The sequence below is a fragment of the Mercurialis annua genome, linkage group LG5 (genome assembly GCF_937616625.2).
Source record: "Mercurialis annua linkage group LG5, ddMerAnnu1.2, whole genome shotgun sequence".
NCBI classification, from domain to species: domain Eukaryota; kingdom Viridiplantae; phylum Streptophyta; class Magnoliopsida; order Malpighiales; family Euphorbiaceae; genus Mercurialis; species Mercurialis annua.
In genome coordinates, this window is record NC_065574.1 from 42,916,922 (window position 1) to 42,931,132 (window position 14,211).

Sequence of the window (14,211 nt, forward strand, 5' to 3'; positions counted from 1 at the left end):
TTCTGTTAGTGAGTATTACAAACTTACAACGGCAGTTTACTAATATGATATAGATTGCATTATTTTTTAAATAAATTATGCACGAAATTGCTTTAACAATGCCTTTTTTATGTTCATCATACAAGCTTCCAAATCTAAATTTCATCACATAATTTCAGATGTTCATAGTTTTTTATTTAATTCTGAATCATATCTACATAAAATCATTGTGTCTTTCAAATCATTGATTCACATGTAATTCACCAATTAAAACACATCATTTCCAGAAAAAACTTCCTATTCAGTTAATTACATAATCAAATATGTTTTTTAGGACACTAACCTTTTTGATTTGATAATTTCTTGATTATCATCTTTGCTGATTTTTTTTGATTTCTTAATGAGTTTCTGATTTGCTATTTGTAGAATGGTGGTACGTTTTTAAAGAATCATTAAAATTCCATAATATATGGAAAGTTTGTTAAATGCAATATTATTTCTCTTTATGGATCTTGATGATTTTTGAAAATATATTCTCAATATGTTAGTTTGCCCATTTGTAGGATATATTAAAAATCATAACAATTGATTTCCTAATTCATGCAAACCGTATTTTCTATATTAAAATTGATATTTGTGCAATTTGAAATTTGGTAACTGTATTATTCAACTTTGATTTTTGCTCTAGTAAAATTTACAATATTTTCACACATCTAGGGTATTTGTCAATTTTTCTCAAAAAGAAAAGAAATGACAGTTGTCACTTATAAATCCCTAATAATATAGTTAGAGTAAAATAATAACAATGAATAGGTATAATTATAATATAAATAGGTGTTAGAGTAAAACAGTAAATATATTAAAATAGTGAGGTATTTTCTCTATCTTTTCCTTATTGAGGTAGGAAATCATATTATTTTTAAAAAGAGAGTATTTTTCCTAATTTTCTCAAAATTCATCTCCACTTGCAAAACAACATGTACCATACAAATACAACAAGTCTAGTATAGAAACTACAAGCTTCGTATTACCCTTCTTTTCATACATAGATATAAATACAGAAAAACCTTACTATAAACTATCATGCCAAACTAAAATAAGTGGCACTACCTGAACCGATTCATATAACTGTATTCACATCACATGACAATCATGCAGCATCACAAAATATACATTCCTTCGTAAAGTGATCGCCTTTTTGTTTTAGTTGTCACCGTTACTGGAAGCTGATCAAACGGTTGAAACGAAACTCCAAAATAGAGCTATTTCTATGGGTTGTTAGATTTATCAACAGCTCTAACAGCAACAATTAATAGCTAACCCGAGCAGCCTCTTAACGTTGTTCTTCACTTATCTTAATCTCCGGTATTTCTATATATGCGGATGGAAACCATCCAGCTTTACCATTGCATTCTCCTTCAGACCACCCTGTAGGAGCCACCTACTCATTTACCAACCAAAGAATGAGTCACTAATCTATTTAAGCAAAACAATGAATGAATAAACGAGATGAATCATGTGGTCTAGCGGCACCTAACGTACCTGCCGGACTACAACACAATCACCAAGGCATAGAGTTAACTCTCCTTCTGCTTGAGCATCAAATGAGTGTATAACCTACAAATTTTAAAAGGGTTCAAAAAATATCACAGATTTAATATTTCTTATGCACTGAGAGATGGAGTTAAAAGAATGAGACTAGAGGAAGTTACAAGAATATCAACTACAGACTGGATGAACAGAGAAAAATGAGCGAGTCGATACCAATTTTCTTAAGAAATTAAGATAATAATTTGTGGTAGTTTTAATGATGAAGATAATTAGATTCTTATTGTTTAATTCAACTATACATCATAACTGTGCTAGAACATAAAGATATCCAACAATTCAAAAAAAATTCACATCAATAGGAATTTTCCTAACCCTCCCTTCCCGAAACGAAGGAGGTGAAATTCTTTTTCCTTTCCGCAGAAAATAAAGATGGTGGCAAACATAAAACTTTACTACGAAAAAATCTTCAAAATAATAGATAAATTATAATTGACGCCTATTACTTCAAATAAATTCTACAAGTACTGTGAGATTAATTTATAAATAAAAATTGTTTTTTCAAAAATTTATATAGTAACTCTTTTAAATTTTGTAGAATTGATCATATTGTTGTCAAATGAATTACCAAATAAATTCATTAAATGAAATGAATTATAAGGTAGGATTAAGCCAAACAAAAGGTTAAAGTAATTTTTTATTGAATTTTATGTGAACACCTTGCAAGTCCTAAATAAAGCACCATTGAGTATGTAAAATGCAGGCTAGACTATTCTACAAGTTATCCCAGCAGTTTTCTTAAATAGTTTTAAATCATTGCAAGCAAGACATATAACAAATTAAACTATTAAAGCCTATAAGCAACTAACTCCAGAAAATCTTGTCTAACAAGAAACAGGATGAGAGAAAGTATGCAACGAAAATGTTCAATTTCAATTCTGTTTTCAGAAATAAAAGAAAAGTTTTGAATTGCAACTTAAATCATACTTCAAAGTTTTTCTTGTGCTGCAAAGTTGATACAAACATCCATATTTTTAACTCGGGGTGAGCATCCAGTGTGGTTTGAACCGAACAGGACAAAGCCCAATAAATCAAACCAGATTTTAAACGAACCAAACTAAATTCAAATGAACCAAAAACCAAACCAAACTGAACCAACCAAAAACCATATTTTAGAAAGAATAAAAACTGAACAAACCAAATTAGTCAGTTTATAATGCCAGTTAATTAAACTTAATTTATATTATTTGAATTAAAGTAATCAAAATAAAATAAGCCAGTGTATTCGGATAGACCAAATTTTCTAACCGAATACCACACTAAACAACCTATGAACTTAAAACTGAATAAACCAAACCAAGTAACCGAAATACTCAAATAGTCGAGTCAAACCGAATTCGATTTGATCAGTTTTTTTGGTTAACTAAAATTTTGCTCACCCCTATGTCCAACAATTTAAAAAAAAAAACACATTATTGGACCTTGCAATGCAACAACCTGAAATTTCTATGTCTAGGACAATTTAGATGATGTCCAAGTTGACTCTAAAAGTTCCCATAAACATATCAACTTATTTTGGTTCTTTAGTGTTTTACCTAATTAAGTAACCTGAAATTTCTATGTCTAGGACAATTTAGATGATGTCCAAGTTGACTCTAAAAGTTGCCATAAACATATCAACTTATTTTGGTTCTTTAGTGTTTTACCTAATTAAGTAGATTTTTGCTCACCCCTTGACTTTTCAGAAAGTACAAAAGAGAGACATGCCCCCATGGACACAACTATAACAGTACTCATTTCGTGGATAGAGTTAACACAATATAAACATAAACTTTGACAAAAAGCAGAATGCAATGATCACGACTTATCAGTAGATGTACAAATTCACAGACAGGATGACACAAATCATGTACAGTAAATGATTTCTACGAGACGATCTCTTACAAAACAGAACAGGCAAACACAGATATATAAAGAGATCAAAACCTTACTTTGGCTATGAAAAATGTATCCTTCTGATTATGTATCTGATCCTTAGATCCATTTGAAGTAGCATCCTGATGTAGAGGCGGGGACAAGGCACTCACGTTTTCGTGAATGGTCATTGATTTTGAAGAAGAATTATTTAACTGCTCCTCCAACATCATCTAACTCCAGTATAAACAATAGAATTGAAAAATTAACAATCCTTCTCGTTCAAACAGGAAAAATAGAAGCATTGTAATGGCAATCAAAAGAAGTGAGACAAGCTTAGGAGTGCTAAACACAGAGACAGATGCACATACGCTCAGACATATGAAATAAAAGTATGCAAATATCTAAGAGAGAGATAGAGAAAGAGAGAGATCGAAAAGCCAGGGTGCACATTACAAACCTCAGCATGCAACTTATCCAAGACAGCAAGAACATGTTGATGATAACATCTCTCAGCGTCTACCTGAAAAATGTTTTGTTCCAGGTTCATACGCAGAAACATAAACAAAAATGTACCATGTACAAATATGAAGTAACAGTAAGATATGTTCAACCAAGATGTTTATCGGACAGTCGATCAAGAATGCATGTTCAAACAGGTCTACCATCAGCTAAAGAAAGCAACCTAGATGACTTTCCTTAACATTAAAAACAATGGGATAAATAAATATATAAAAAAATCTAAAGAAAATATTTGGCAATAAAAATCAGGAAAAAAATTGTATTCTAATGCCTATTTCACTTTATGCTTTCAACAAAATGACGAATGAAGCCAAGAAAGAGACATAACCTACAAATGCAAATGTAAGGGAACATAATAAAATAATTGGCAATACCATAGTAAAAAGACGCTGAACAGTAATCTGTTGCTGCTGATTTTCAACTGACAACATGGCAGCAGTTGCTTCTCTCCCAAGTGCGATTGTTGTTGTTTTAAGCTCTGTCAGTCTTGCTTCTGCATTTCGAAGTTTCAGGCTATTCTCTGCAGATATATCAGATTCCCTGGTCTTTGATCGACGTTTCAGTACTTCAGCTCTCTGATGAGAAAATATATATTGTAAACTTACTACAGTTATTATGACACTACCAGACACCCATGTGAAGTCAAAAATTACCTGGGCTTCAACCTCTTGCCGAAGCTTTTCATAACGATGAGTTAAATGGCGAGCATCCTCTAGAGGAGCTCCGGTTACTAATGCTCGAAGAGGCTCACAAACCTAAATATTGGAAGCCTGTAACAGAATTAGAACATAAGAGATAACTGAAAAAGCTTAAAGTTATCTGAAATGATGGCTCATTTTAAAGTTTCCCGACCTTCCATCGTTGAAGAAACTATATATGCTGTATCTGCTGTGACATTAAAACATGCGACAAGTCGACAACCCAAAAAACCTTTTTCAGATTGATAGTAATTTTCAGGGTTCCAATTTTCCTATGTTGTTGCACATCAATGTGGAACAGCAGACTCATTTAGGCCTGGATCGCCTGAGCAAAACCAGGCCAAATACAAAAAAACAAACCTCTTCCTTGAAAGGTTCAGTTAGATTTAAAAATATAATAATTGGAATTGAGAAACTCCCGCCCTAATATGCATTTTATAACTTCTTCCATCATCTATTCAGACTAGTAAGCAAAGAGAATGTTTCACAAATGGCAGCACTCAAATTCGATTTAGACAGGACTACAAATTGGATTTAGACGGGAGTAAGTAATATCTTAATCTCAATTACCAAAAGGAGTTGCTAAATTTAATATCAAGTTCTTCATTCCAGTCTAATCAAATTTCATTAAACAATTTCTTTCACCCTATACAGTATGGAAACAGAAACGCCAATATAGTAAATGCTGAAACGATAAAATGGAAAAACAATTTTTTTATAAGAAAAGGTTATAAATATAGAGTTTCGGATTTTCAAAAGTGTTTTTAAAATATAAAAATGAAAGGCTGAAACAGAAGACTCAAGAAGTTTCCCTGCAATATATTCACCTAAGTCCTAAACGTCTTTCATTAAAAGAGTTAAATGTTATTCTTTAAAGACGCCATGCTACATATTGTCTTGCGGCTAGTAGAGATAGGTAGTGGTATAACTTGGTTTCATGTCGATGACTGCAATAAGACTACATGTGGTGAGGTGCAACACGCAAGTGGTAAGCTTTGAAACTGTAGCCATGTCGACCATGCCTTTGGTCTAACTTCTAACTCTTTTTAGGCTGTAGCAGTGGATTAGAATAACAAAAATGAATATCAATTAAGGCGTCAATATAAGTTTGTAAAGCTCGACTGATTTTTACATGAGCTACAGGATTATCTAAGGCATTTATACAAACTCCAAATCAACTGCTTTTCAAAGTTAAAAAGCAAAAATAAAATTACAGGAGAGATGTTTATTTTGAAGTAGTTAGTGACTCGAGAACCTACTAAAATTTACAAAAGTAAAGAGGTCAATTATTATGGACTTAACTGGCCAGGCCAAGAATGGAAGACATACCAAAAAATAGGAGAGATAGAAAGATGATAAAGCCTCTAGAAACAGGGGTCAGAAAGGAAAAAGATATAAATCCATACAGAGGCATTTATTTACAGATATTGTTATACATTTGTGTGTCGCATGATATCTTATAAATAGAGGTATTACGTACCCTATCAATGCTTTATCTTAGCAAGATGAATTTAATTCATATCTTTACAAATATTGACATACATTTCTATGTTGCAGATATGGATCCTATAATGATGTAATGGTGTATCACTGTATCCCATCATCATCACAAGATGAAATCTAAGGACTATATGTTTAGTTAATTCCAAAGTCCAAAATTAATAACAAACTGAAACAAGTGCGGAATTTAACCTGATCACCAAGTATCCCATGCAAAGTTTCCCTCTCATTCTCCATTAAATTATGCGAGGTACCAAATTGAAGAACAGCTCTTGCAAGATGAAGATTCGTTGTTTCAGTATCAGCTCCATAATTGCAACAATCTTCAGCCAATTTTCTTGCTGAAATTAATTTAAGCGAACTTTCAAAAATCAGCATCATGAAAGATAAAAAAATTCCACAAAAGAGCAACATGCACTTACATATCTCCATTTGTTTTGAACTTGCAGTTAAAAGACCTTCAATGGCACGAACAATATGCTTCTGGAAATGCTGCGGAACATAACATATTCTACCTTTGGTAAGTGTGCTGTTGAACAAAGACATTCTACCTTCGGTAAAGTGTCAAATAATCAATCATCCAAAAAGTTTAAACTATCATGTGAAACTCCAAATCTCGTAAATGCCCATTGACTTGTTGCGTCAACAGGCACGCACAACCCAACTTATTTTGTGCTCAACCATTCAATTAACCAAATGGAAGTTCTCAAGCATCAAACTCTATATATCTTTCAATCATAAGACCTTCAATACTATGTCAAATAACCAACCAATCATATTAGATGAGACTCCAACTATACATTTATTAAATCTAACCGTGGGGATAAATTATTATGTGGGCGAATTCTTCAATAACTGAATCTAGAGACATTGTGAAAGTTACCTTAGCAGCTCTAGTGGAATTATAGAGATTCTGAAGTTGCTGATGACATTGAAATTCAGCATCATCAACAACAACTGCTTCATTACCAAAATGTCCCAAATGCTTCAATACTGCCTGCAAAATGATAAAACCAACAATTAAGTTGAGCTACAAATGAAAAAACATAAACACATACAAAGTACTAACAATGAAATATTTGAAGTTAATATGTAGACTATGTAAAGAAGAAAAGAAAAGGAAAAACTGACCTGTTGCTGCTTGGCAACTTGCTCTCTAAGTCTGGCAGCCTGCTTTTTTATGGCTTCCATAGCTAACCAACTGTGTTGCTGAACTACTCTCTTAATCAAACTCAACACTAGAAAGTAAATTCAGTGGCTGAATTTATGAAATTTCTCAACTCGATTAACGTTTCAGTTTGGCATAGGCTGAGCCATTGATTGTGAAATTTCTCAACTTTTTGATGATTTGGGTATGTAGGAAAGATTGAGATTGATGGTTGTGTTTGGTTTGGTTTGGTGTTTTTTTTTAACAGTTAAACAGAAACTGGAGAAGGGGAACAAATAAAGTGTAATGATGATAATAAATTTGGACACAAAAGTTTTGACCTTTGTTGGATTGGAACACACACATACATACCCACGTGCCTCCGCTACTTTCAATTTTTCTAAACGGACACCCATTTTGACACAAATGTTGACAACCTCCTGGAAACTAGGCACCCATTTCTCACTTAGATTAATGGCTTAATTGCAACAAAAATCACAAACTTTCGCGTGTTTTTAATATTTAACATAATATATTTTTTTTGGCATAAAAAATCATCAATTTTTATTTTTTGGCATATTTGTCCACATGACCATTTTCTTTAAAAAATTAAGCGCAAAACAACGCCGTTTTAGCGCAAAACGCGCCATTTTACACTTAAAACGGTGCCGTTTCACAACTCGTGGACTAATACGCCAAAAAATGAAAGTTGATTTTTTATGCTAAGGAAAAAAATTATGTTAAATACCAAAAACACGCGAAAGTTGGTGATTTTTTTATGCAATTAAGCCTAGATTAATCGACTACAACTATCAATTTTAAAATTAATTTGGATTTAAATGATAATTGTTCATTGTTTATAAATTGAGTAAAAGTCCTAGATAAAGATATTGAATCTAAAATTTGGACCAACATTCTCTCAAGTTGATTTAACACGACGTATTATATTCAATCAATCCATTACTTTCTTTCCACTGCTTTCATTATACATTAACATAATATATTTTAGTTTACACTATTTACTTTTAACTATTTATTTTATAATAAATAATGTAAATTGAATGAATATGTTAGAATATATTCCATCAACTTGAAATGAACCTAATTTCAAAAACTTTAATTGTATAACTCAAATTAATTTTGATCAAGCGTAATTTATTACGGATCTAATCAAATCAACTTAGAAACAATTTAAAATAATCCAAAATCAATTCAAAGTTAATCTAGTCGAATCCAAAACTACTCACTAGAATATAAACCCCATTGATCAAATTTATTTTTAATTTTTATATTATAATTAACTTTTTAAATAGCAAGATATTTTAATAATAATATTAATATTGTTATTTCAAAATCAAACCGAAATCAAGATTTAAAGTTTTTAGGCGTGTATGAAGATTTTTAGTCCTAATTGCATTAGAAAAAAAAAGGGTTCATTTAATTTGGAATAGATGCATAGTTGTACATATATATATGATTGTCATCGTCATTCATCACTAAGTTCATCCTGAATGCCATGAAATCTCATCATCTTCTTCGAAGCTTGTTTTGCCCACTTCCCAACCTTCTCTGCCTCCTTCATTACCTTCTCTTCCTCCTCCATTGCCTTCTTTATAATCTTCTGCTCTTCTTTACTGCTAAAAACAGAAAATAACTCATCATTAATATCACCCCAATTCTTCTTTTTCTTTGAAACTTTCTTCTTCCGAGAACACCAAAAACAGCCACTTTTTTTAGGAGGTGAATCCATATATGACGATGATGAAGGAGAATCACATGACCCAGTTTTGAATTTCTTCTTTAAATCCTTTTCTCCATCTGGGTTTCCTTCTAAACCCAAGATATTCTCTTCCTCCAACAATTTCCCATCTGGGTTTTGTTTGGTTACCGAGAAAATCGTTGTTTCAGGATTCAAAGAGTTTTCTTTCTCGCCTGAGCATGCCTTTTTGTCGTCATGAACAGAGGAGAAACTGGAGTTGGTGAAGGATGAAGATTTGAGTTTGTTAAATCGGGTGTCTAAATCAGTAGGGAGTAGTGAATCAGTGAAGGCGGAACAGTTGATTTTGGAGACTTGCTCAAGAACAGTGAGGTCTTTCATCTGAGAAATTAGCTCCTCCACTGCTGAATCGTCTGTGTCCGATGAAAAATCCATCTTTTTTCTTCTGGTGAATGAGAGAGATTTAAGTGTTGTTTTTTTTATTTTTTCAATTTGTTAGGGGTTTTGCTGATCGGATTGAAGTGAAATTGGTGTGAGCTGCACAGCATCATAAATCACCCAGGCAAAGTAATAACGGCTAATTCATGTTTTTTCAATTTTTCAACACTCGGCTGGGACCCATTTTTATTTTTGTTTTTATTTATGGAGAAGTGTGGAGGGTTGCTCTCTTTATGCATCATTATAATTTTCTTAATAAATTATTTGATTTTTCAAAAACGAAATAATTATATTTATAGATTCCGTAATTCCATTATGGCTCAATTCGAGACAGGGATGAGCATTCGATCGGTTCAACGACCCCTTAACCGAATTAAGCGTTCACTTGAAGAGGCGAATTCGAACCGATCGAATAATTTTTTTTACAAATTTTAAAATTAAACCACCGAAACAGGTCGAATAATTTGATTGGTTTGGTTAAAACCAATAAAATTATATGGAAAAAAAAATAATAAAAGTCAAATTTTTTGTTAATTCAGTTGGATAATTTAAATTTGAAACCGAACTGATAACTGAAGACTGAGAATCTTTTTATAGCGAAAATGAACCAAACAAACCTAAACTTATAACTGAACCAAACCGACCAAAAATCATTGGTTTAGTCGGTTAATTCGGCTGATTGGTTTTTTTCTTGCCCCTAATTCGAGGTACTAACTAGATCTTTCTTCACATTTAAACAATATTAAATATGTGTGATAAAATCAATAATATCTCATTTTATCAATTAATTCTTCTATTTAATTTAGTCAAAAATCTATAAAAATAAATAAAATCGAATCAGCTTGCACTTAAATTTTAATAGGCCTAATTACTTAAAAATACCCACCTTATAATATTTTTCCGTTTATGCCCTCACCTAGGAAAAAGTTCATTTGTACCCTTTTTTTGATTTTTCGTTTTCATCTCTACCCTAAAATTAATTTTTTTGACAATTAAATTAATTAAAGGATGAAAACATTATAAATGATTAATAATATTAATGTTTAATTAGAATATAAGCTAAATATAAAGGATCATTTTGAATATTTTTTCAAATGAAAAGAGGTCGAATTAGCTCTTTAGGGTAGAGACGAAAATGAAATTAGGTCAGGTAGAGACGAAAATCAAATGAACTTTTTTCTAGGTCAGGGTATAAACGAAAAAATGTTATAAGGTGGGGTTTTTTTAAGTAATTAGGCCATTTTAATAAGGACTTTTTAGATAAATACCAAAAAAGATAAAATATTCTTAAGAATACTAGCTCAAAGTTTTTTTTTAAAAAATACAATTTTTACTTTTTTTGTTGCAAAAATGACTTTTGTTATTCTCAAAAATATTTTTTTTAATCTCAGGAATACGATTTTGGTTATCCAGCGGTATACTAACACCGTTGGTTAACCAACGAACAAAACTATTTCAAATTCAAACCTCCATTTTTATTAAACTAGTTGAAAATTCTATTACAAACCCCTCCGCCTTCATCACCGTAAGAGCAACCGTCAAATAAAACCTAAATCGTCTTTTTTAAAATCTAAAATTATTGATTAATCATTTGTTGACCAACAGGGTACTAAAAACAAGGTCATTGGTGTAACATTAGTACACCATTGATTAACTAGCAACAAAAATAAAATTCAACAACTGTTTACTAACGATTTTATTAATGATATATTCAAAATAAAAATTACAGGTTACCTAACAGTTTACCCAAAGTTAACCATTGGTTATCCAACACCCAAAAATATTGCAGTTCTCACAAGTATTTCTTCAAACACCTAGAGTGCAACATGTTGTGCAACACAAAAAAACGAACCACCATTACAGCAACACCATCGTTCACAAAGGATTAAACAACACACAAAACATTGATTCGATTTTAGATCTGAAAAAGACTTGATTCAAACGATGGTGTGCAAGGGCTTGTGTGCGACGGCAACGGGCTTAGGACGATGGTATCGACAGCAGTGAGATTTGACGAACGACGGCAGCGGGATCTGACGAATGGCGGCGACATTGAGATTTGAAGAACAGCGAGATTTAATGGAGAAAAGGAAGGCGAGATTCTCGCAACAATCACGACATGCAACCTCTCAGATTTTGGAACCGTATTTTTCTCATTTTGAAAGTATAAAAATAAAAATTAAAAAGGTTAAAAATCGTATATGGAGAGAAGGAATGACAAATCTCAACTTTCAAATTTAGGAAAGTATTTTTCTAATTAATATGGGCTAAGCCCGTAATTTATCTAAAAAAGTCTTTTAATAACTGTAAAATTATTGTCTCATAACCATCAGTCTATGTGAAAGATAGAGTCAGGCCTAATTGTATTAGGTCATTGTCCAATTGAACTCTATTCTAAAATATTTTTATATGAAAATAGAGTTTTTCAACTCAGTGTTTTAAAAAAACGGACCAACCGGTCAGACCCGTCGAACTAGAATTCAACCTGTGGTCCGGTTCAAAAAACACAAAAAATTGAAAATTCTGTTGAATCAGTTTGATTCGAACGAACTGGTTAGATCGGTGTCAAACTAGATGAAGAGAACTAGACGAAAAAATATGTCGCTAAATATCTAAAATTCTTCACAAATTTTGTTTTTTTTTATTTTTCAAAAATTCCATTGACTTGTTGAACCGGAAACTGATGGCTTCACCAATTCAGCCACCGGTTTAGTTTTTATAACACTGCTCCAACTATTTTTTTTTCCTCTAAAAACTACAAAGTTCACTTTTAACTCCTATAAAATATTTTCACTGTATTACTTTTTGAACTACTATCATGAAACTTTTTAAGAGTATTTAAAAAAAAATTACAAAAATCCCCACAAATTTTGAAAATTTCCTAAAATACTAGAAAAATATATTTATAAAAACACAAAAAATACACTTAGTAATACAGCAATAACTTTAAAAAATACCAATAAATAACCAATTAAACACTCATAATACATAAAAAAATTGAAAAACCACCGAGAAAACACTTAAAATATACCTAATAACACTCTAAAAACACAAGGCATAAAAAAAGTAAATAGTCCATTGGTCAAGTCAACAATGCATATAGAATGTGTTGGCCGCCGTAGGTTGGAATTCTTTTGGCAAAATTCAGTCGATCGAAAAAAAATTCGGCGAGACTTTGACATTGTTTTTCAAGTGTTTTATGTGTTTTTTATAAACAATATTTTTTGTAAATAAAAATTAAAGTTAAGGGTATTCAAGAAATATTTTCTTGAATATTTCTTCCTATAATAAATTTATAAATATTTCTTTACCCAATGAGATGATTCAATATATATCGATAGCAAAGCTTCAGAGGGAAATACTATTGCGAAGATTGACATGTCCAAGATATATGGTAGAGTTGAATAGATATTTTTAAATAGCACTCTATGGCAACATGGGTTTCGGGATATAAATGTGTATAATATTTTGGCTTACTATATAGTTTGACCCCTAAACTTGTACCCTTTTACCTATTTAATCTCTAAATTTAACGTCTCACCAATTGAACCTCTGAATTTGTTAAATAATTCGATTTAACCCATGAAATTGATAAATACGTAAACATTGAACCTCTCAGTATCCACTTGCCACTTGAAACGTTCTAAAAGAATTTGGATACGGAGGTTCAATGTCTACGTATTTATCAAGTTCGGGGGTCAAATCAGATTATTTAACAAGTTTAAAGGTTCGATAGGTAAGACATTAAGTTTAAGGTTTAAATGGTTAAAATGGTACAAGTTCAGGGGTCAAACTATATATTCAGTCATAATATTTTCCATTCCCGTCCAATAATTGGTATTCGATTGCTCTTGAGGGGGATAAGTTTTTTATTAAATCATCTTGAGGCCTCACAAGGTTATCTTCTATCCCCAAGCCTCTTTGTTATAGTTCAAGATGTTTGAGCAAGCACATTAATAAATAAACTATAAATGCTAATTATAAACACCTATTTTCCGGACAGGTGAAAAGTGGTAAGGGACTGAAGTGTCCAATGATGATTTTCAGAGAAAATCGTTCAGGTGACAACCTATCAATTTACTTGCTGAAATCCAAACAGGCGTAATCAGTGGATAGCTGCGAATTCGAAGGATTAAAGCGGAATTAGCCATAAATAGCCTATAAAAATCCGAAGAGATTGTAGTTTAAGTCCAGAAATCGGACTAATTGCAATATCTTAAAGGTTTATAGGCCAATTTGCAAGTTTGACGGACTAAAATTGACCATATCCAAACGCATAGGGTCCCAAGAGGCGTTTAATACTTTTGGGCACCAAATAACACTTTTAGATATAGCTATCACTTAATTAATTAATTAAGAGTTAATGTCATAAAAATTCACAAACTTTATACGTTTTCTCATTTTGATCACATAGTTTAAATTTTGTCATTTTCATGCACGAACTATCACTTTTTCTCAAATTCATTCACGGTGCTGAGGTGTCACGGCTCCATTGTTGTAATTCGCTGAGGTGGAGGTCATTTTACACCAATGAATGAGTGCCACCTCAGCACCGTGCATGAATTTGAGAAAAAGTGGTAGTTCGTGCATGAAAATGAGAAAATTTAAATTACGTTATTAAAATGAGAACACGTGTAAAGTTGGTGAATTTTTATGACATTAATCCATTAATTAATACGAATTTAACATGTAAGATTCTAAGGATAAAGTAAAAAACTAATCCTAATTTTAAAATTTTATCACTCAAC

The 14,211-nt window shown here is 31.7% G+C and overlaps 2 protein-coding genes across 2 annotated transcripts; both read right to left on the reverse strand.

Moving 5' to 3' along the window:
* Nucleotides 1-981: 981 nt before the first annotated feature.
* Nucleotides 982-7,631, reverse strand: LOC126683249 (SH3 domain-containing protein 2-like). Its single transcript, XM_050379096.2, has 10 exons — nt 7,293-7,631; nt 7,045-7,158; nt 6,584-6,653; nt 6,354-6,502; nt 4,617-4,718; nt 4,338-4,538; nt 3,902-3,964; nt 3,519-3,674; nt 1,522-1,596; nt 982-1,420 (listed from the first exon to the last, which is right to left on the reverse strand). The coding sequence occupies exons 1-10, from the start codon at nt 7,350-7,352 to the stop codon at nt 1,313-1,315; spliced, it is 1,098 nt and encodes a 365-aa protein (XP_050235053.1). The 5' UTR covers nt 7,353-7,631; the 3' UTR covers nt 982-1,312.
* Nucleotides 7,632-8,724: 1,093 nt separating this feature from the next.
* LOC126682421 (uncharacterized) lies at nt 8,725-9,644 on the reverse strand. The gene has a single exon (XM_050378106.2). The coding sequence runs from the start codon at nt 9,458-9,460 to the stop codon at nt 8,795-8,797; it is 666 nt and encodes a 221-aa protein (XP_050234063.1). The 5' UTR covers nt 9,461-9,644; the 3' UTR covers nt 8,725-8,794.
* Nucleotides 9,645-14,211: the final 4,567 nt, after the last annotated feature.

Bases quoted from the DNA above. Each gene is read 5' to 3' on its own strand.
- LOC126683249 (XM_050379096.2), bottom strand. From the start codon at position 7,352: ATGGAAGCCATAAAAAAGCAGGCTGCCAGACTTAGAGAGCAAGTTGCC. The intron at 7,159-7,292 runs GTCAGTTTTTCC...ATCATTTTGCAG, and splicing joins AAGTTGCCAAGCAGCAACAG to GCAGTATTGAAGCATTTGGG. The intron at 3,675-3,901 runs GTTTGTAATGTG...TACTGGAGTTAG, and splicing joins TGGATAAGTTGCATGCTGAG to ATGATGTTGGAGGAGCAGTT.
- LOC126682421 (XM_050378106.2), bottom strand. From the start codon at position 9,460: ATGGATTTTTCATCGGACACAGACGATTCAGCAGTGGAGGAGCTAATT.